This window comes from Amphiprion ocellaris, chromosome 10 (genome assembly GCF_022539595.1).
Source record: "Amphiprion ocellaris isolate individual 3 ecotype Okinawa chromosome 10, ASM2253959v1, whole genome shotgun sequence".
NCBI classification, from domain to species: Eukaryota; Metazoa; Chordata; class Actinopteri; family Pomacentridae; genus Amphiprion; species Amphiprion ocellaris.
Genome location: NC_072775.1, coordinates 9,753,261 through 9,774,400, shown reverse-complemented (window position 1 = coordinate 9,774,400; position 21,140 = coordinate 9,753,261). Strand labels below are relative to the sequence as shown.

The window sequence follows — 21,140 nt, the reverse complement described above, 5'->3', positions numbered from 1 at the left end:
ATGGCATGATTTTTTTTGGGGGGGGGGGTTTGCATTGTAAGAACTTTCACTTTTGATATTATTTATTTATTTATTCATTCATTTATTTGATCAGGGACCATGCAATTAAAAAATAACACATCTGATGTATTACATATAGAGTGTATGGCATTAAGCTAATTTTCAACTCCCGTCCCTGGCTGGGCTTTTCAGTACATTTTAAGTGTCCATAAAAGTGGTAGTAGTACAGTACAAACAGCAACCATATACCTCTTACTGTATGTTGCTTTTCTTGATTTGAAATTTTCAATGCAGGATTTTTACTTGCTGAAGAGAAAATGCGAGTTGCTGCTGCATACTTTTATTTTCCATTTAACGTTTCTGGGAATTGTTTCACTAATTGTTCATTTGTGGTGCTAACAAGCAGAAATGATTGAGAACCGATGGTATAAAATACAAGTTCTCTGCCAAGCAAAGAGAGTGGTTTACTTTAGGAAATCTCCATCAAACCTTCCTTAAACAACTGATGATGTGATGGCATTTGGATGCTCACCTCCTCGTCTGTTTTTTTCCAGAGCCTGATGTTGTCCGACCGATCATCATATCCAACACAGCCTCCGTTTATGTGACAGCTTTTACTGCAGAGGTAATCCTGTTTTATTACAGACATTTAAACTTCGGCATAGCAGACACAGGTGTGAGTCCAGCAACATCCGTGATGCTCCAGTTCTCTTGAAGTGACCCACTAAACCATGTCAGTGAGCCAGTTCACAATAACAGGGCACTGATCCAGAGGGCAGATTTTTCTCTGGCTGATGGAACGAAACCAAACAATCTGCCCTGTGGTGAGGTGAACAGGGATCTAACAGGGTTTCCTGTATCACATATCAGGTCAAGCAGAGGTATGCAAAGCACTGTGAGTGGTGTCATTTATCAACAGACGTATACTGCATGAGCTGCTGACATGGTCTGCATTCATGAACCCATTTTAGATATTACCATGTATGATAAATATGTTGCCACTGCTCTGTTATGGTGAAGATGTTGTTTTCTGTCTTCCTGTAACAAGTAGATCAACTAATGTGTTGAGGGTGTTGTAACAAAAACAGGTTCAAAGGATGTACAGCAGATTAAGCAAGGAGATAAATGTGGGAGACAAGTTCTTACAACTATGGTATAACTGGCATTCTGCAGGCTAAAGGATTAGAATAAACAAACTCAGTTAAACTTTTTCTGACAGTGTGCTTTCAGCTGGGCTTTTACATTCATATTTTGCACCTATGTACAGTGCAAAACACGTGTGAATTAACCACAAAGAAAGGTGTGTAGCATTCCTGCCACCCCTGTGTGATCATACATGCTAAAGGTCCCTGGAAAACAACTGTGAGCAGGGTGTAGCTGAAGATATGGTCGATGTTATGCTTTATTCTAGATAATGTAAAGCTAATAACGCAATAGCTGGTTTCACTGCCTTATCCTTCCCTACATTTCCTAACATTGTCACATACAGACGTGTGACAAATTAAAGGAAAAACTGCAACGTTTGAACCCCATACTGAGGGATTCTAGTGAATTTGTTTTACTTTGGGAGGCATTTTGCTGGCTTTACGTGTCCCCTTAGAGCAGGAGTATCAAACATACTTTAGTTCAGGGACCACATTCAGTCCAATTTCATCTCAAGTGGGCCGGATCAGTAAAATCAGAGCATAATAGGACAAAAAACATCAAAAAAAGACAAAATATTACAAAAATGAGACACAACAAAAAAGAGAAAAAAATTACAAAAATGACACATAAAATGACAAAAATGAGAAACAAAATGACAAAAAATGAGACAAATGACACGAAACAAAACAAAATTAGACAAAAAAGTCAAAAAAAGACAAATAACAGAAACAAAAAATATTACAAAAATGAGACACAAAATGACAAAAGAACAAAGAGCAATCCAGTATTTTACTTTATGATCAAAACAACTTGTCAAGGTCTAGAAATTATTTTAAATTTATAATTTTACAAATTTACAATCTGCAGTTAATGTCTTCTCTATAATTTTTACACTTTACAAAGTTGTCCTGAGGACCGGATTGGACCCTCTGTTAGGCCGGTTTTGGCCCGTGGGCCGCATGTTTGACACCCCTGATATAGAGGGTAGAATCACTGCCAGTCAATCGAAGTTGTTCTGAGTGATCAGCTTTATCCTATAATGAAACGTTTATGTCCTGTTGAACAGTTTTTACTTGCAGACTGTCAGGTTTGTGAATGACTCTTGTACACACAATGGCCTGGACTATGCTACTAAGCTTTATACACACACATTTACTGTGGTTCTGCTGCTGTTTATACAATGACCACTGTTACTGCCTCATATTTACAACTGTATAACTGTCGAACTTGATGCAGTATGCACTTTATAATCATTACTATGATCACCTGATCTCCGCCTTAGTCACTTTATTCAAACTAAGGTTTACAATAATGCACAGTGCACTTAATGACCCCTCCATTGTCCTCTTAGGTTGTGCTCATTTATTTAAGTTGCTATAGTTTTTCTTATGCTATGGGAGTGGTGCCATCACAGTGACCAGATCTCAACCCAGTTAGACACCAATTAGAGATTTTAACATGCTAGACAGCACTCTCCACCATCATTAAAACACCAAATGAGGGCATATCTTTTAGTAGAACAGTGTTTGATTCCTACACTAGAGCTCCTGAGATGTGGAGAATCAATTACAAGGAGCTTTAAAACTTTTTTTGGTTTCAGATGGAGGCCCAACACCTTACTGAGATGCTGTACTTTATGCTTGTTTTTCTTTTAATTTGTCACCTGTGTGTTTATATATGTATTAGATCACTGGATTATCATTAATAATGATGCTTTATTCTGGATGAAGTCTGACTAGTGAAGGTGGAGCAAACTGAACTCTTTTATGTACTGTTAGTTTAGTCACTATTAATTATATTACCATTGATAACTGTGGAGCCTGTGGATTTCTTTATCTGTAAAGAAACTAGTAACTGAAGCTGACAGAATTTATTGTAGTGGAGTAAAAAGTTCCAGAGACTTGAGCAATCAATGACTAGAAGCAGTGGAGTTGCTTACTAAGACGCTTACTGCTGCTTTTTCCTTTAATTTGTCACCCATCACACAACATTGTATATGGTGTTCAGAAGGATTTTTAAACCTAAGATTCTTTGTTTTTGTGGCTGCAACAATCCTTCAAATTTATATATTTTATGTGTCTTTAGCTTGACATATTTGGTATCTTCACAAACTTTGGGATTTCCTCTAGAAGTTCAACTGAAAGCAGTTTGGCTGAATAAGCTGAGTTATGACTGAGCCTGAGCTTGTTACACATTTGTGCTTTGTGTGTTTTTCGACAGCAAATATTCACCAGCTGAGCTGCATCGGCACAGACATTCAGGCTAAATAAGAAGATGACTGTACGGCTGCTGACTCCACAAAACATTACCAAGTATCCGTCACTAGATGTCCTCATAAAGTCATTGAATAGCCTTGACACTAAACAGCTGTGTGGATTAGTTCAGTCCTCATAGATGGCAAGTGTGGAAAAGGCATTAGCTTCCTCCATGGGCCTCCTGCTCTCACACAAACACACACAGAGTAGACGCAGGAAAATGGCTGAACTTGATTTTGTGGAGTTCTGGCCGAGAGCTTGGTCTGTGTGCAGCAGGTTGTTGTCTGTCAGCTCCCAGTAGTTTCTTTCACGGACTGTCAGCGGCACATCTGTCCTCCTCCTCCTCCTCCATCATGCTGAGTCTGATTCAGCACTTCAACACCTACACAGAGAACCAAGAATAGACTCAGGACTCATACTGAGACTGGAGAGAGGAGGAAAAACAACCGCTGCCAGAGACCACCCTGTCCCATCTCATCTTCGTCCCAGCATCTGCAGCCTGTGCACCAGGTTTAAAGGATGGCTCTGCTGCCTGTTTAATGTCAGTCATTCGTAAAGTCCTCACTGCACATGTAGGCTGATTGGGATCCCCTGTCTGGACGTACTGTATGCTCTGAAAGTGTCAGGTGCATCTGCTCCCAGCTCTGCCTCCACAGACCAGAGCCAGGCCACAAACAGATATTTACACATATAAATAGACACTGTTGTATGGATGCAGGTTGGGCACACAAACACACCTGAGGCATGCATAGATGGAGTCACTGTGGCTGCAGCTGAGGCGTTATAGGTCACCTTTAATACAGGAGGTGTCAACTGCGCACGGATTATACTTTGCTGCCTTCAATATTTAATGTTAGTCTTATATTACCTCCCAGCTCAGACCTTCCATTCTCGCTCCAGCTCACTCCAGAGCGTGAGATCACTCCACAGCTCACCCCTCTCCACCCCACCCCACCCCTACCCGCCGCGCGCTTCAGTGCTCCCCCCCTCTTCATTTGGATTCAGTTTCAGCAAAGCGAGAGGATGGCAAACATGTAGTGGAACAACTGATCATCGCAGGCATGAGAAGATGCGCGAATAGGCTGTCGTGAAAATAAATCAGTGAAATCTGAACCGGCATGAAGGCATCCGGCTGTCAGGTCCAACTCAGCGGATGCGCGCTGGATCCAGAACCAACGCGCAGGATGGACTGAGACATTACGCGCAGGAGATTGCCACGGGCAGGCGTTTCGGTTTGACCTCGGTGGGCATCATTTCCGGGACAACTTGAGGATGTATCAATGAAGAATGTGACTGCGTCTGACTCTGTCCAAACGGGGTTGATGAAGCCCTCGGCGGTGTCATGCGTCTTGCCCCGCAGCCAAGCGCGCAACCCTTGCGGCTCATAGTTGTGCTCCTCCTCGCCACGGGGGTCGTCGCGTCCCCGGTGCTCTCCTCCGGCTGCCCGGACAGGTGCGTGTGCGATGACCAGCTGGTGGTCCAGTGCGCCGGGCAGCACCTGACCACCTTCCCCGTCAACCTGCCTCTGGCCACCCGGCAGCTCATCATCTCCAACAACCGCATCGTGGAGCTGCCGCCACTCGCGCTCAACTACCTCTCCGACCTGGTGTACCTGGACTGCAGCAACAACTCCCTCACCGAGATCTCAGAGTCCACGTTTGGGAACCTTCGCAAGCTGGCCTACCTGGACCTCTCCTTCAACACTTTGACCCGGATCGAGGACCGGACGTTCGGGCCCTTGGCGAGCCTGGTGATGCTGAGGATGACGGACAACCCGGGGCTCTCCGAGATTCACCCGGACGCGTTTGCGGAGAACGCGGCCCTCCAGGTGCTGGATGTGAGCAGGAACAACCTGACGGTGTTCAACATCACCTCCCTGATCGCGCTGCCCGCCCTGCGCTCCGTGGGGCTCAGTGGGAACCCGTGGAGCTGCGAGTGCGACAACGAGGACCTCTGCTTGTGGGTCCACCTGGAGGGCTTCAAGTTCCAAGGTCTTATCAATATTTTATTCCAAAGTAATATAACACAACCATCAGGCCCCAGAGAGCCAATCACAAACAAGAACCGCTATGCTCCAGTTATTAATTATTAGATAATGCCCTGTTATGCAAACGATTGGCCTTTTTGCTTGAGGCTCCTTCCAGTAAATGGCCTGCATTCGTTGAAAAAATGAAGAAAAACATTAATCTTGCACTTTTTATGCAGCAGTGAGTGTTATATACTGTTATATTAGCATGAATTACATTAAATATAGTCATAAAACAGAAAACGGACAACTTTAATAGAAGATAATACAGTTAATTGTGACTTTTCTAATGTAAGGAGCCCACTATGAAGTGTTTAGAAGTTGTCACTATAGTGGTTTGGTTGATAAATTATGAATTCATGCTTTATATATCATTTTTAGACAACACACACACACAGTCTTGGCCCACTCGTCTCCTCTTCATGGAGTGTAAGCAGTTGCAAAAGGGCCTTCCTCATTAAACATGATATCCTTCTTTGTTGTACATTCTCAGATACATGTTTTAATTAAAAGAGCATTAAAAAGTTAGCAAGCACTAAGACTGAAGCCTCCAGGGCCTCAGGAATTCTGGTTTTGAAAAGCCGCTGCCAGCTTTGCCTGTTGGTTTTATTTAATCCTCCTCCAACGTGAGAAAAAAACATCCACCAGGATGGTTTTTCACAACTTGGCCACCCGAAAGATGTTGTTTTTAATTCAATTTAATTTCATGCATAACAAGTAAGATGAGGTTTAAAAATAAATATCTAAAGCAATTTCTAACAAGATGGCAGTAAAAGCTTTCCCAGGACAGAAAGCCTCCATGGCTGCAGTTGAATAGTGTTTTTTTTTGTTTGTTTAGGAAGCGGAGTGAAGTGACCCGGAAGTATGTAAGTGGCAGCCACGATAAGCGCTGGATGAATTCTCTTAATGCCAAGGAAAAGGTGCTTCATTGCTTCCTTTCTTGCGTCCTTTAGCATATGATACACTGGACCATATTTTACAAAAGGAATGGCGCTAACGCCGTCCCACAATTCCTTGCGGCAGGAACATTCAAAGTGATGCACCATCTGCAGCAGAGCCGCTTGAACAATGTCCGCCGCTGCATGGTTGTGTAGATTCGTGTGAGTGCAGTCCCATTCTTTTAGAAGCATGGTGGGCCTTTCTAAAGTTGTCGTGAATTCTCCTTCACATCTTTCCTAGTCCTCATTGGGTTTTTCTGTTTAGGTCATGAAAAGGAAGTCATTTTTGTGACTATTCGACAACAGTTCAAATTTTTTCAAGCGACACAACAGATAATATCCACATCATCTCCCACAACTGCATAATTATCAGTGGTAATACACAGAGTATATGGGAAAAATATGTTGCTGTATGTATGTATGTATGCCACAAACACATGTGAAACCAAAACTCAGCTATATACAGTTTGGTGAAGTCTGCAAAGTTGGCCTCTCTCAGCTTTCAGTGGGATGAGACGCAGGTGACAGCAGCGAAGCGTGACAGCATTCAGAGTATCAAATAACAAAGAGGGTGAAAGAAGATCGTAGGCAGGGAGCTACTTGATTTCTCTTCTGGCAACTCTGTTCATTAATTCAGTTCTGCTCTCTGCAATCTTGGAGGAAAACAAGATAGTCTTTAATCTCGAAATGTCTAATCGATCTCTATCCTATTCGGCTCATCTGATGCCGTGCTGCAGGTGTGATTAATGGGTCGCAGTTGCATCATCAAATATTGATCCCCACCTTTTTGGTTTATTACTGCCAAGCTGATAGATACGTCTGATATTCCGTAATCTTTCTTCCTTTTGAGTTATTATGTTCGTGCATTAGTGGATGTGTCACTATGCAAAAGGGCAGCTGGTATTTATAGTGTGTCTTACTGAACAAGAAGCCAGTCATAATTCTAACACCATAGCTATAATACAACCGCCACGCTTACTAAAACGGCATTCCCTGCTCCTCTCTGTCTCCCACACACACACACACACACACACACACACAAGCACACTCTCTCACTATAGTTCACCATGGTCCCTGTGCAGCTTAGGTTCAGTCCAAAACGAGTCCTGCAAGAGCTGTCCTATTTTCCTGCCGCTCATCGCCTTTTGTCTAGCTTAATTTGGAGTGGAGTCTCTTCCAGTGACAGCTGCCAGCGAGGGAGAAGGCGGACACACAGATACACACATTCTCTACCTCCATACGCACAGTCTGTCCATCTTTTTCAAGGAGACAACAGCACAGACGAAACCTGCACACCAGTCCGCACGTACACATTGACCGATGCGCACATTTAGACGCACAAACACAGATGAAGCACACTTTTAGTGCTTGAGGGCGTGGAACAGCAGACTAACATTTTGGAGACGGCTGCTTTTCGGCTGCGAGCTCTGTCTCCAAAGCCTCGTTATCTCTCGTCTGGGTCTCACCTGGTTCATGCAACATGGCTCGCTTGTCTCCTCGGTTTAGGAGACGCATCAATAGCGAGCAAGAAAGTGAGAGAGACGAGGAAAGAGAAATAAAGCTGCAGGAAGGAACCAACAGATTCTCCTCTGTCTCGCCTTCCTGGCTAGATTAGCACTCTCTCAGCTGTTATATAAGGAGAGCGTCTAGAAATAGAGCAGGGAGTGGATGGGGGAAGGAGAGAGGGAAAGCCCTCTCCTTTGATGCCAGTCCCTCTGGGGGGAATGAGGGGGGAGAAGCCAGAAGGGTTTCCTTCTTCACTGTCAGGCTCATACAAAACACACAAACACGTGCACCCACGAGCAGAATCTGCAAGAATACAGATAGGAGACTGAAAAGTTAAATCTCGTGGAGGGGGATTGTGGAGGCATCTATGTTAAGAAGGAGAGTGTGAGTCTGTAGCTGGAGTCTAGCAGCGTATTGTGAGAAAAGTGTGCAGCAGCAGCAGCCTTTGAGAGGATCAGTGTAGACTTTGAATTTTTCTGTGGTGTAGAGCTTAGAGAAGCAAACTGTCTCCATGTTAGCAAACTGTCTCCATGTTCTTCGGCTGTATGCTCATTTTCTGATCTGTGAGCCACACAAGAGCTTCTCTGAGGAGAGATTTAGGCACAGAATGAAGAAAAAATCAGGAAAATGTACATTTCAGTCATCCCATGAAATTGAATTATCACTTAATTTGATTGAAAGCAACACTATGATCCCTCTCACCCTCTGTCAAATCACACATCCCACCAACCTGAGTCAGTTTTTAACCATACAGTAAATGTGAATGACCCTGCTGGCCCTCCTCGTCTAAACAGCCTGTCAATCACTCCGAACCAGGTATTATAATCAAGCCAGTCAGACCCCCAATCATACCTCTCTTTGAGGCTTGATAGTTTCGTCGTGGAGTCATTTGAAAAAGACCAGCTGTACGATGATCAGAAGGAGTTAATTTAGCTAATCAGATCACAGTAATGTGTTGGAAAGATTTATTGACTCAGAACTTCATGACAGAAGTTGACTCATTTTGGAAAATTTATTTGGAATCATTACCTAGTGACCTTTAGTGGTGTTGCACTTTAAGGCACTTGGCCATTGGCTTGACTTTTCGGAACCAGTGGCTATGTCCATCTTTTTCAGTCTGTGTTTTTTACAATAAGCACGTGACAACTAGTGGTTCGTGCACTTCATAAAAGTAGGCAAAAGTATTGAATAAATAGTTGATATTGTTCTGAAAATTAGTTAAAAATTCAAATAAAAATGTAATATGACGTCCATGGTAACTCCTTCACACCACCAGCAGTGCCTTCCAACCAGGGGTGGACTGGCCATCTGGCATACCGGGCACTGTCTGGGTGGGCTCGTGTCTAGTGGGGGCCAGTCAACAGGCATCTTTCCCCACCCCCCCCCACCGTCACCGCTGTCGTCGCCGATAATGTTGTAGGTCATGCCTCCAACCCTGTCAAACAAAAACAAAAACTGGTCAGACATGGCTCAAGGAACACAATAAAGAGCCCAGCCTGATCCACAAGGGACCACCCCACAACCCAAAAGACCCCAACGAGCTGCAGTCAATGCTTCAGTGCCTCTTGATACCACCAGAGGCCCTTTGCCTGATGGATATGACCTGGTTTTGCACTACAATGAGGCCTGACATAATACTATGGTACATGTCCACAGCAGCAGGAGGGGTCACGGCACTGACTAGGCAGTGTCATGATAGATGATCGACAGCTTCTCCCACAAACCTCGGGGGCACATGACTGGACTGATTGAGTTTACTTGCAAGCTGTTTGCTCCTGGATTTCATACCAGAGTAACATGGCCGCTCATTTGGAAAACTTTGCTTATATTATGACAACAATTCGCCAAAAGGTGTTTCCTAAAACATCCAATATGAGAAATAAGCCATTGAGTTTCTGAATTTGTCCATGATTTAGATAGTTTAGAAAGTTAAAAGTTTTTTGAGAGTTTCTGGAGATAGCAGCTGGACACCCCTGAATGCTAAAAGTAGCCTGTGGTCCTCAGCTTTATGTGAATGTGGAGTGGAGATATGACGTCCTCTCTCTTGAAAAGCAACACTCTGCTACCAGCATGCATTGCTGCTTACACGGACAATGAACAGGATACATGGAAAGGGCACCATAGGACACCATGAAAACAATTAGGCAGGCGGTTTTATTGTTGTGGCTGATTGGTGTACACTTTTCTGTCACGATGCTTAACATCCACCTAAAATCAGCTAAAATTCACTCTTTTGGAAAATGACAACTGGTGTTAATGAGTGGGTAGATGTATGAGAGACTTAGACTAGAAAGGTATGTAATGGCATAGCTCTGCCGTCACTGCAAGCAGTAGGAATCTGTAAAATTTTAACTTTAAGAAGATGGAACAACAAGAAATATATAACACCAGGAAGGTTATTGAGTTATTAATGTAAGTGTAATCCAGTAAGTAGGCTGTGCAATTATTCTGTGATGCTCCAATCATACAGTGTGCAGAGAGCCAAAGCAGCACATCTTAGTTTTCATGTAGCTGATGCACAAACCACATTCTCAATGCAAAACATGCCAACAAAATGAGTGTATTTTAAGACTACTGCTGCTGCAGAAGTAGGGTTACAGAAAACTGTTCCCTGAGCAGAAACTTTCAAGTCTTTTGATCTCTCCCAGTGGGAATTCCCCCTAGCACAAAAGCGTTGGAAAAAAAAAAACAGAAGCCAATTAAAAACAGTGGCCGTATGGAAATGGCAGCGCTCTGTTGTGTTGCAGTTTCTGCTCACTGCAACAAAAGACTCAGCCAGCCTACAGGATTATTTTCTGAAAAATGCCTCTCTTGTCAGCTGCTGCTGAGCTCAACACCCATCATGTGGTGTATTTAATTTTGACTGATAGGCCTTTGAAATTACAGTATATCCTTCCAGTTTTGTGAAAGAGAGAGGGAACTCGACGTTTTGTTAGGATTTGTGGATTTCAGCTACGTCTTGTAGTAGTCAGACCCAGTGCCGGCTGATGAGAAACCTTATTATCTGTGGTTTCAGGCAGACACAAAGGCCCAAGTCACTCTCTAATCCTGTGCAGGGAAAAGAACTTTGAATAATTCATCCTCAGTTTTTTTTTCTTTGTAATTTACAGCAACATCTACTCAAGTCTATAGAACACGGGGACTTCTTAAGCCTTGTAGTTTTCTGATAAAAAAAAAAAAGGTAGCATTGTTATGCTAGTTTAGTTTTCTGCATTTCAGCTGTGTGAGTTTGTTATGGATATCTTAAGCTCAGTTTGCTGCCGTTTACAAATGCTTTGCAAAATGAAATGTAGTCATATGACTGAATTATTCAGCAGGGCGCTCTGTTTAATGCCATATTAGATTTTCCTTGCTCAATTACTTTGCATTTTTGTTAAAACTCTTACAACATCAAAGGATCCTTCCGAATTTTATGCAAATTACATGTCATGATTTTGTACATGTCTGCTATAGGTAGGTTAAGTTACTTAATATGTGCAAAGGAGCTCAGCAAGGAAACACATTTAAGACTTTGAAAGTAAAATATAATTTCTACTGTCTCCTGAGCTCAGTATTTTCTTCCAGAGGTGTCAGATTTAGTCCTTACACATGAAAAAGTTGTATATTTGCAGGGCTTTAATCAAGCTGAGGGGACACGTCCTCTACCCAATAATCTAATATGCTTGGATTGCCTGCCGCAGCAATATCTGAACCTCAAACTCTAAGATTGTGAGTGTGGAGATTGGGATTGAGCCAGCGTCAAGGACTGTTTTGACTCTTTCGGTTCCGGGGTCCCAAAACCTTGATTCAGTGCCCTCCAAGATTGATTCCATGGCTACAACGTTGAACATTTGTGTTTTTGTAGTTGCTTTTGTTACTAATTCTGGTTTGATGTGTGTTGGTAAAAAAGTGATGGCATGTATTTTATTGCACCATTTAGGGTTCAGCAACATGTAGTTGCCATCATTGTCAATCAGATCTGACCAAACAACACCCAAACAGTCCAGATGAAGCAGATAACTCTTAATTAAAACTTATTAGACGAAGACTTGATGGGAGCTCGAGTTACTAATGTCAAGGAATAATTGACGCCATGTATTTTAGGAATGTCAGCATCCTAGTTTGATAGCATGAAGAAAGTAAAAACCTGTTTATGGTTTGTATTTTGTTGTAACACCAAAAGCTTAGACTTTTGATATTCGAGAGAAGAAAAAATATTGACTCTTTCTTCTGCGCGTTTCATTGTTACAGATGAACATCACATTATTGCATTATTTACTTCTCCTGATATATTGCACTGTCCTGTGATTAATCCTGACCATCCCTCCTTGGTGTGTGTTTGTGTGACAGATGAGGGCCAGACAGTGTGTGGTTCACCCGCTGACATGCAGGGCCGTCGTCTGGGCGAGGTGGGCATCCAACTACGGACGTTGTGTCATCAGACTCTGGGCTCCTGGGACTACCTTTTCTTTGTTGTCATCGGCTTTGTCATCTTTGCCGCCGGCACCGTGTCGGCCTGGGTGATGGGTGTCATCATGGTGCTCTATGAGCGCTACATCAAGAAGAAAGACGAGCAGCTCGATGTGGACGAGGAGGAGGAAGGTGGCGAAGTGAGCCGTCCCTCGAGGACCAGGAGCGGCCACGACAATGGGAATTTGAAAACCTCACATACTGTTTAAAGGACCTAATTCCACCCTGCCCGCCATGGATTCCCACAGTGCCTCCTGTCACCTTTACGACTGTCTGTGAAGTCCAATGAAACTGTCAAACTGAGTCCGTCTAACAGGCTCAGCCCTGGAAGAGAAGGGAGGGGATTCACCAGAGATGAGGAATGTCTCTTTACTCATGTGTAGTGGGCTTCCAGGTGGTGTAACACACACTGTAGGGGCTGTAGTGGAGGTCCACAGTGCTTGTATAAACCATATATGCAAATATATGAATTTGTATGTTGTTAATTTCTGTGTCAGGTTTGAGTGAGAGATGGTAATGCCTGTGGAAAACCAACCCAAATCTATAAAACTGGTTGGTCATCTTGGAGGCAGCCAGTCATGTTCTTAAATACCATACTCCTTAAGCACTGATAGTTTTGTTGATTTTGGCCTGTGTTAATTCAGAAAATGGGTACAGGGCAGGCCACCTCAAAAATGTTCTTAGTTTCATAAAAACATCCTGACTCATTTTAAGCTAAAGCTAAATTTTAAGCTAAAAAGTTAGCCACACAAGCTAACACACCCTTCAAAAAATTTTACTTGTGAGCACATGATTATAACAAGGGAGGTTGTGTACACCAGATGCTTGGTGTCCAAGTGGAACATCGACCACAAGTCATGAAAATGCTGCTGTTAGATATCAGCAACTTAGACGTTACTGTCAGTGTCTGCAAGCCACTAAGAACATTTGGCAAGCTTGCAACATAATGCAGGAAATGCAAAGGTACAATAAGATAAAACTGTTTTTAGACATTATAGAAACACATATACAAATAAATTATAATATATTGACATTCACCAAAAAAACTCCAAAAAGCAAAAACACTGCCACCGTTAGCAAAGACGTCATGACTCGTGAACTCTGAGCTTTCAGAAAATTTCCACTTAAGACACTGAGACCACAAGGCAAGGGGACCTTTATATGGGTTTGAAAACAGAGTAAATGCCATTCGAGGGCCACCATATACCAATGATTCTATTCTAACAACTGGTTAAACAGAAGGAAACATGACTTCTAATTTGTGGTTTGCTGGTGATATTGTGGTGCAAGCAACAAGAAAGGGAGTGGTTTCATCGACTGTGGTTGATTAATTTTTTTCCAAATCAGGCTTTTTTTTTTTTTTTTTTTTTTTTTAAACAATTTTCACTTTATGTATTATCCTGTCAAATTCTTTGCATCCAGCAGATGCAGTCGGATTAGTATTGGACCACTGACTTAAATATGAAACTTGCATATGTGTGACTTGGATGGCTTAAGAACTAGGAATAGTGAGGGAAAAATAACCATGAATGCAGTTATTGGTGTCCCCTAACCGTTTTTAAAGGTATCTCTATGATAATGTTGGTCTGTATGGAATACAGTACTGTGAGTGACCACTGGGAAAAATTAGCAGTAAGGCTGAATGGTCAATAGGTGGTTGGTCAGCCATGTTTTTTTGTATGACAAAAAGCTAATTCATAATGAATTCTAAACCATAGTCAATATCTATCTTTGTGAAATTGGCCCACAAACTGAAAAAAACATTTACCTTTTCCAGTCTTTATACAATGCTAAAGGATGCTAATATAAGTATAAACCACTGTAATTATTCAGAACCATAAATTATTTTTGTCAAATTCTTTTCAGAAAATATAAAATCAATTTTGCAAGACAATACTTGCTGTCATACCGGAGCAAATTGGATACACCCCAGTTAATTGGATCAGCTCCTAGACCTTTCTAGCATGCTTAGCTTAGCACTGTGGCACTTCTCCGGAGGGATCGCCATAATGGCACTAAGAAGAGTAGGAGAACTGTGTCACAACTTGACAGCCTCTATGTAAAATTAATGTTTCGTTGTCGTCGTCCCCAAGAGAGGATAAACTGCTTTTATGCACATGACAGGGTGTATGGTGCAGCTGTGCGTGTGATTAAGCTTTTGCACACAAGTCGCTCTGTGCAGTTGTGGTGTCTGGTTTTGCACTGATCATTTACCACTCTCTCTGGAATTATTAGCCCAGAAACAAACTGCAGTTGAGGTATTTGTGTTGAGGTTCTACAGTATTTGTGAAGCTGAGAGGGCCGACGTGTGCCAACTGCCGAGGTCTATTTTGGCAGTGGGCCCCGCTGGATCGCAAGTAAACAGGACAGTGTGATAACTGATTTCTGTTTCATCCTCTCTTTGTTGGGTAACTGGTTTGAGTGCAGTGTTCTGTCTGTTTCTGCATGCACTGTTGATGCACCAAAAAGCCTTATGTGGTGTGTGTATGTTCGAGGGTGACAAATTTAGTTAATTAAAAAAGGAAATCAATTTCCTCTGCATCAAACAAAAAAGGCTTTGATTTAGAAACAATAAATTCTCTTAATTTTCCAGCAATTAGATTTGTTTTAATTTGGTCTATTGACATGAGTGAATTTAGTCCAACTGTGTTGTTGAATGAATCATCTGCATCTGTTTTGCAGCAAATAAGGCACTTAATCCTGCAGGAAAAACAGGGAGCAGAATCATTTCTGTCCACAGTGGTAAATATCGCTTATAACACTTGCTTTGTTTGATTTGCCCCAGTTTGTGGTGCTCAACATCACAAACTTTCCATATTTCTGCTTGTAGTTATCTGCCTGTAACACTCCACTGGCCCTGACATTGACTGTTATGAACTAAGAAAAGAACAGAAAGGAACAGGAACAGGGAAATCAATAGGCTGCCCTGACATGCCATGTTCTGTATGTGTGCTGCATCTGTACAATCAGTTCTGTCTCAGAATTATTTACTCTATTAAAGAACAAATTTAAACCTCTGTGGGACCAGAGAAGGAAGGAATTCTCTCCAAATGATTGGACCAGATTTTTTTGTATTGTTTTGTGTTCTGCAGTTCATACCGAAAGTGTTTGGAGTCAACTGTCCAGATGTATGGAGGTTGAATTACATTTAGTTGCTTCAGTTTCATTGTCCTGGCTTATTGGATTGGACTTGAATAGAACAAAGCCATCATTAATATAATTAGTAACATATGTCTGAAGGTAAAATGCCTACTTTGCTGGTGTTTTAAGTATTCAGTGAGCTGAGCATACTTGGTTATAAGTAGTAAGGTAGTAGTTGTACTACCAAATGCCATATTAAAAGAACTGGATTGTTATCATTTGCAAGTATTTAGTAGTTTTGTGCTGAACGTGTGTTGAAAACAGAGCAACTAATGTGCACTCTGACTCCGCACAATCTGTTGCCTTTGTGTAATGTGATCTGCAGCACAACCGAGAACCCTTTCTTCACACATTTCCTAGCACTTACATGTGCATATTGTTGGGATTTCCCAAAATGAACAAAAGTTAGTGGCTTATGTAATGGCTCTACAGAGTAATAATAGTACAGCAGACGGTATAAACATTCTGTTGATGGTTGGCTGAGCGGCAGTCAAAGCTCGTTTTCTGCTTTGCCTGTTATAGACGTTTTTCACAGCAGACATTTTTAGCTTTGTAAAGCATGTGGGTAATTAATGACAAAGACAAATGTTGGCTGCTAAAAACATCTATTGTGGAGTTTTCCTGTTGCAGGAATTGTGGTGTTGATAGAAGAAGAAAGCAAGAAACTAATATAAGACACTCAGGAACGCATCTCATGTATTTCCGCTTAGTCTCCTCCTCATATAAAGGAGCGATCCTGACTCACAGCAGTATGTATAACTATGCATGTACCGATCTACACATAACGGCATGGCAGACGTAACTGGATGCCACAAGTGTCAGTCCAAGATAGTGACCCATGTACTGTACCTGTAAGTTGCCTACTTAAGCAGTTTGCTGAGATGCCTCCGAACATTTCAACCACTGGTTGCTGATTTCTCTTACAGCTTTGGTGTAATATTTTGCATGGGTTCCTTCAGTATTTACAGAATGCATTGCCTAATGTGCATGTGTATTAAGGTCCGTGTACTAAACGCTCATCTATATCTGCATACGATACGCGCCTATACTTGATAGTTTCGACTGTGAGGATGTATTGCATTCTGCTTAGCACACTGATTAGGCCATGTGACGCCACAGGCAAGGGTGAGGGTGCAGACTGGAAATAGGATAGCGGGTTGCATTAATTCATGTCAGCACAGTGACACACATGGAATGACAAGGAATACTCACATCTCCCTTCCGTTACAAACATGTACATAGTTGCTGTTCTTTCACACTCACGCATTATTTTGGAAATAATTATAGATTGCTTCATACGGGAAGCATTTTATAACAGGTGAATATCCTGATTTTTATTAATATATTAGGTGGATAAACTGAATTTCTGTACTTTTTCACCCCCACGCTTACCACTCACCCCGTTTTTAGGCACATGTATGAATGTGCTTTAACACACAGAGACAAAAGCATCAGTTCTGCCTCCAACACAAATCACCTCTGGGTAGAACATACTGTGTAAAAGCTTAGAAGGACTCTCACTAATGCTGTATAACTGACACTAGCCAGAACAGCATCAACCCACACCATGGAACACCTAAATGTAAAATTTCCAGAAAAACTGTGATGATTTGCTTTCTTTCTGAGCAGAAGATGAGAGGAATGAGAGCACTCCTATGTCAGTATGCTGTATGAAGCCAGCAGTCGATTTGTTGAGAGGAGGATAGAAATGGGCTTAGTTTAAGTTTTCTCTATTGATTGAGCTTCTAAAAGATTTACCTCTTGTATCAAAATTACATATTTAGATTGAAATGAAAATGAGCTTTTCCTGTCTGAAAATAGCTTAAAAGTATATCTACACCACTGCTTTCTCCAAAATGTTGCTGCCTTTGTCTTTGCTAACGACTTCCTTTTTCTTAAAACACCGTAAAGCTAGTATCCAAAATGGCAAGTTGTCATATTGGAGTAATTCAGTCACATTCATTCGAAATAGAACCCAATTCAGAGAAAGAATATGGACCAATTTGTGCTTTCCACATCCGTGAATGCAGACCAATCCAGACTTTGAAAGCAGACTGTAGTTCTGTTTGTTCTATGATGGTTCTGTGCCAGTCTGCACAGACGGTTCATTGCCTTTCATACTTAACACAGAAACACACAGGGGGAAATTTGAACAGGATAGAGTAGCTACATGAGGCTGTTGCACTTTGTCATTGAATATTCCTGACGTTGATGGAAAACATGTCCAAATCAAAGCACCTCCAAAGTTTGGCAGCAACTACTTGTGATTAATTAAAATTCTTGATGATTAACCATAAAGGTGTATATGACCGACAATCACCTCGTACAGTCTCTCCGCTAAAGATGCATTTGTTTTGGACACCATTTGTTTCCCGGACATTGTAGGTGGCATGTTTGTAGTGTGTACAGTCTGCACATGAAAGGTTTGCGTGGACCCTCATGGATTTTGGTGGATGATAAAATTCACATCAAGCGTACCTGGGAAGCATGAATTGGTCTCGATGGTAAAGAAAGCCACATCCTGCAAGTTGACAGAATTGATTCCTTTGGTTTGTTTTTGGCAGTTTCAAGGCATCAATGGTTTGCTATTGGATTAACTATTTATTTCACTCATGAAATGTCTTCTAGCCTATAAAAAAAACACCATATGAATGTGTTTAAAAGAAGTAGATTTTCACCTGAGTGGGTCTTTAATTTACACTTGTAAAATCAATCATTTGTGGCTTAAGAACAGTTACTGTATGTAGTAGAGTTTCCTGCATATCTACAACTCATTTTAAGATATAACACGGTGGTGGTGGATGAAGCCAGCTGTTTCCTTCTGGTGCTAGTATTTATTCGAAGTTGAGCTAATTGGCTACAATAGTCAAATGGTCAGGTTGCGCACCACATGGGTGCCTCCAAGCAGTTTCTGAAGGCAAAAATGTCAACAACAACAGACAAAAAAAACACGAGTGCTAACAATCTTCTCATCTAACTCTCGGCAAGAAATCTAATTAATATATTTTCCAACATGTTAAGCTATGGGTTTGAGACAGTAGATAAGCAGGGAAGATTGCTGTAGCGCTTGAGAGTGGATATTTGTTTTCTTCTCATTGAGCGGCCAAGCTGAGGTAGTGGTCAGGATCTGCCTGAGGACAGAGATGCACTCAGCTGGCTACGGTCACATCAGTAACACAGCTGTGACTCCGAGCCAGTTCAGTGAGTAGACGAGGAAACGCACACAGCCTTTGGATCCAGAAGCTCCGGCAGCCCCGTTTCCTGCCTGTGGTTGTGTAAGTCATATTTTTTGCACCATTGTGTGCATCCACTGAGCTGAAGGCAAACTGGCCACTGCAAAATGCCTGCAGATGGGAGATGTGACATCAAGTAAGACTGGCTCTAACTGACCGTAATAGCCCTCTGACACATCTACTTACAAACAGGCTCACTCACACACAAACACATACACAGATATACAAAATTGGAAGAAAATCCTTTAGTCATGGAGCTGTGGAATGACTTACACAAAAGTTAGAGATGAGGGATATATTCCAGTGACTGGTGCTTGGAATCTGGGTGCCCGTGTTTCAGTTATTTCATGAAAATGTCATCATTAATCACTGCCACACATGGATGACAGCACTAAATAACCGTCAGACGACTCCAACCACCCATACAGCTGCACTGAGCTGGAGCACAGCAAGCACTGGAGCTGGAACATAAAGGAACTGCTTCAACTTATATTAAGTTAAATATATTTCTTATGCTTACATTTGTAAACATATAAACAGTGTATAATGAGCGCTCCTGTTTTCTACTGTCACTTAATGATTTGTCACTCTGAAGCACAGAAAGAGGGGAAAGACTAAGCAAAATGCCTGATTTTCTTCCCTTATTTTCTCCATTATAGTAACATTTTGTTGTCATCGGATGTTATTTGTTAGCTCAGATTCGCTGCAAATTAATGAAATTGTTGTGTTCAATCCTGTTATATACTGTACGTTTTCTATTAGACTTGATATTGACAAGCTCTACTTGTCCCTCCTCTGGGAAAGTTGCAATTGATTGATGGTAAAGAGTAAACCCCTGCCTCCAACTGGCAGAGGGAAGGATGGTCCTACTGCTGTTCCATATCTGCACACAGGCTCAGGGGCCTGCCAACTCTGTATCCTTCCCCAGCAATAAAAGGTCATTCCAGAGGAGATGGTGTGTCCTTTTGTGCGTCACATTTTCCCCTGGAGAAGTGTTGTTTTTTTCTTTCTTTTTTTTGTGGCTTCGTCTTGTTGTTCAACCTCCCTTCCTGCTCTCTGAATGCACTTTCTCCCTCTTTTGCTCCGTGGGTATTTAGAAGGTTAGTCGTCGTCTAATTAGCTTCAAAACCCCGTAAGGCCGACGTCCACGTACGGCCTGCAGAAACACACACACACACACACATGCACACACACACACACACACACGCACACACACACACACACACACACACACACAAATGCATGCACGCAAACCCATTCACAGCTGGAGATGTGTTGCATTGTACATTAGTGTACTCCGGGTGCCCAGACCAGTTCACAGTTGTGTTAATCCAATAGAGCGGGCTGCACAAGTGAGATAACGACATGCTTACTCACACTAAGCTCCAACTCAAAAGCAGCACACTGATATTCCAGACTGAGACAGGCAATCTGAAAATTGGTCTGCGGTATTTTTACACTAACAATCGAGGAGCACGAAAGCGGACTTTAATTTCTTTTGACTGACTCTTATCTCCGGCTTGTCTCTTCTTTATCCCTCCCTTGCTTTATTTATCGCTTCTAAAGATATTTTTGGCCATAAGTCATATTTTTGCACCTGTCATTTTTCCTATAGCCGTGTCTATTTCGAGCTTTTTGCCAGGCGCCTATCCTTCTGTTCTGCACTTCACAAGAACATCTGTGATTTTGGTGCAAATGAAATGGTTTAGTGAGCTACAGAGATGCTTGGATTTTAAGCAGGCTAGTCGTTTCCTCTCATTTTCAGCCTTGGTGCTAAATAACTAATAAGAGCATGCTCCAAAATGTTGAACTACTTCCTATAACTCCTTCCTTCCTTGTTTTTCCGTCTTCGTCTATTTGATACAGTCTTTCTGTGGCTGTCTTGTGTGTCACTTAAATATTAATACACTCCTTGAGACACGAACACAAACTTAAGATCTGATTAACGCAGCGCACATCACAATTACCCTTTGGCTCCTCTCTTCACTTCCTCACATACTGTCTGTTCTACTCCACTGCGAAGTCACTATACACACTATGGAATAACCTATAGCCCCTAGACAGCAGTGCACTTTTCCCACACGTCTCATGGCTTGAACTTCTCGCGTTAACGTCACCCCATGTTCACTATAGGGTGCTTCACCTTTAACCCCATAGCACTGCTGCACATGGTTTAATGTTTAGCAGGCGAGCTGCTCTTAAATGCTGATCCCATATCAGCTTCTGCAGCTCTTTTTCCAAACAAATAACCTGCCACCGGCGAGGAAATGACTAACCTGGCTGAATCACGATGCACGCAAAGCCACATTCTATTTAGCAGATCCTCTTGAATTCCTTTAGGGGGTTTGAAAAGAAGGTGAATCAGGGAGGGAGGGGGGGATTTGACACTTAAAAGTTGAACATGGTGGTTCAACTCAAATATTCATGTGAGTTTGTTAATCCAGCT

General features: G+C 42.1%; 1 protein-coding gene across 1 annotated transcript; it reads left to right on the top strand.

Annotated features, from left to right (window-relative positions):
- Window positions 1–4,345: 4,345 nt before the first annotated feature.
- On the top strand, window positions 4,346–19,642 carry LOC129347221 (leucine-rich repeat-containing protein 52-like). The gene is made up of 2 exons (XM_023297737.3): window positions 4,346–5,392; window positions 12,201–19,642. Exons 1-2 carry the CDS (start codon window positions 4,744–4,746, stop codon window positions 12,527–12,529), a joined length of 978 nt encoding a protein of 325 aa, XP_023153505.2. The 5' UTR covers window positions 4,346–4,743; the 3' UTR covers window positions 12,530–19,642.
- The last annotated feature ends 1,498 nt before the right edge of the window (window positions 19,643–21,140 follow it).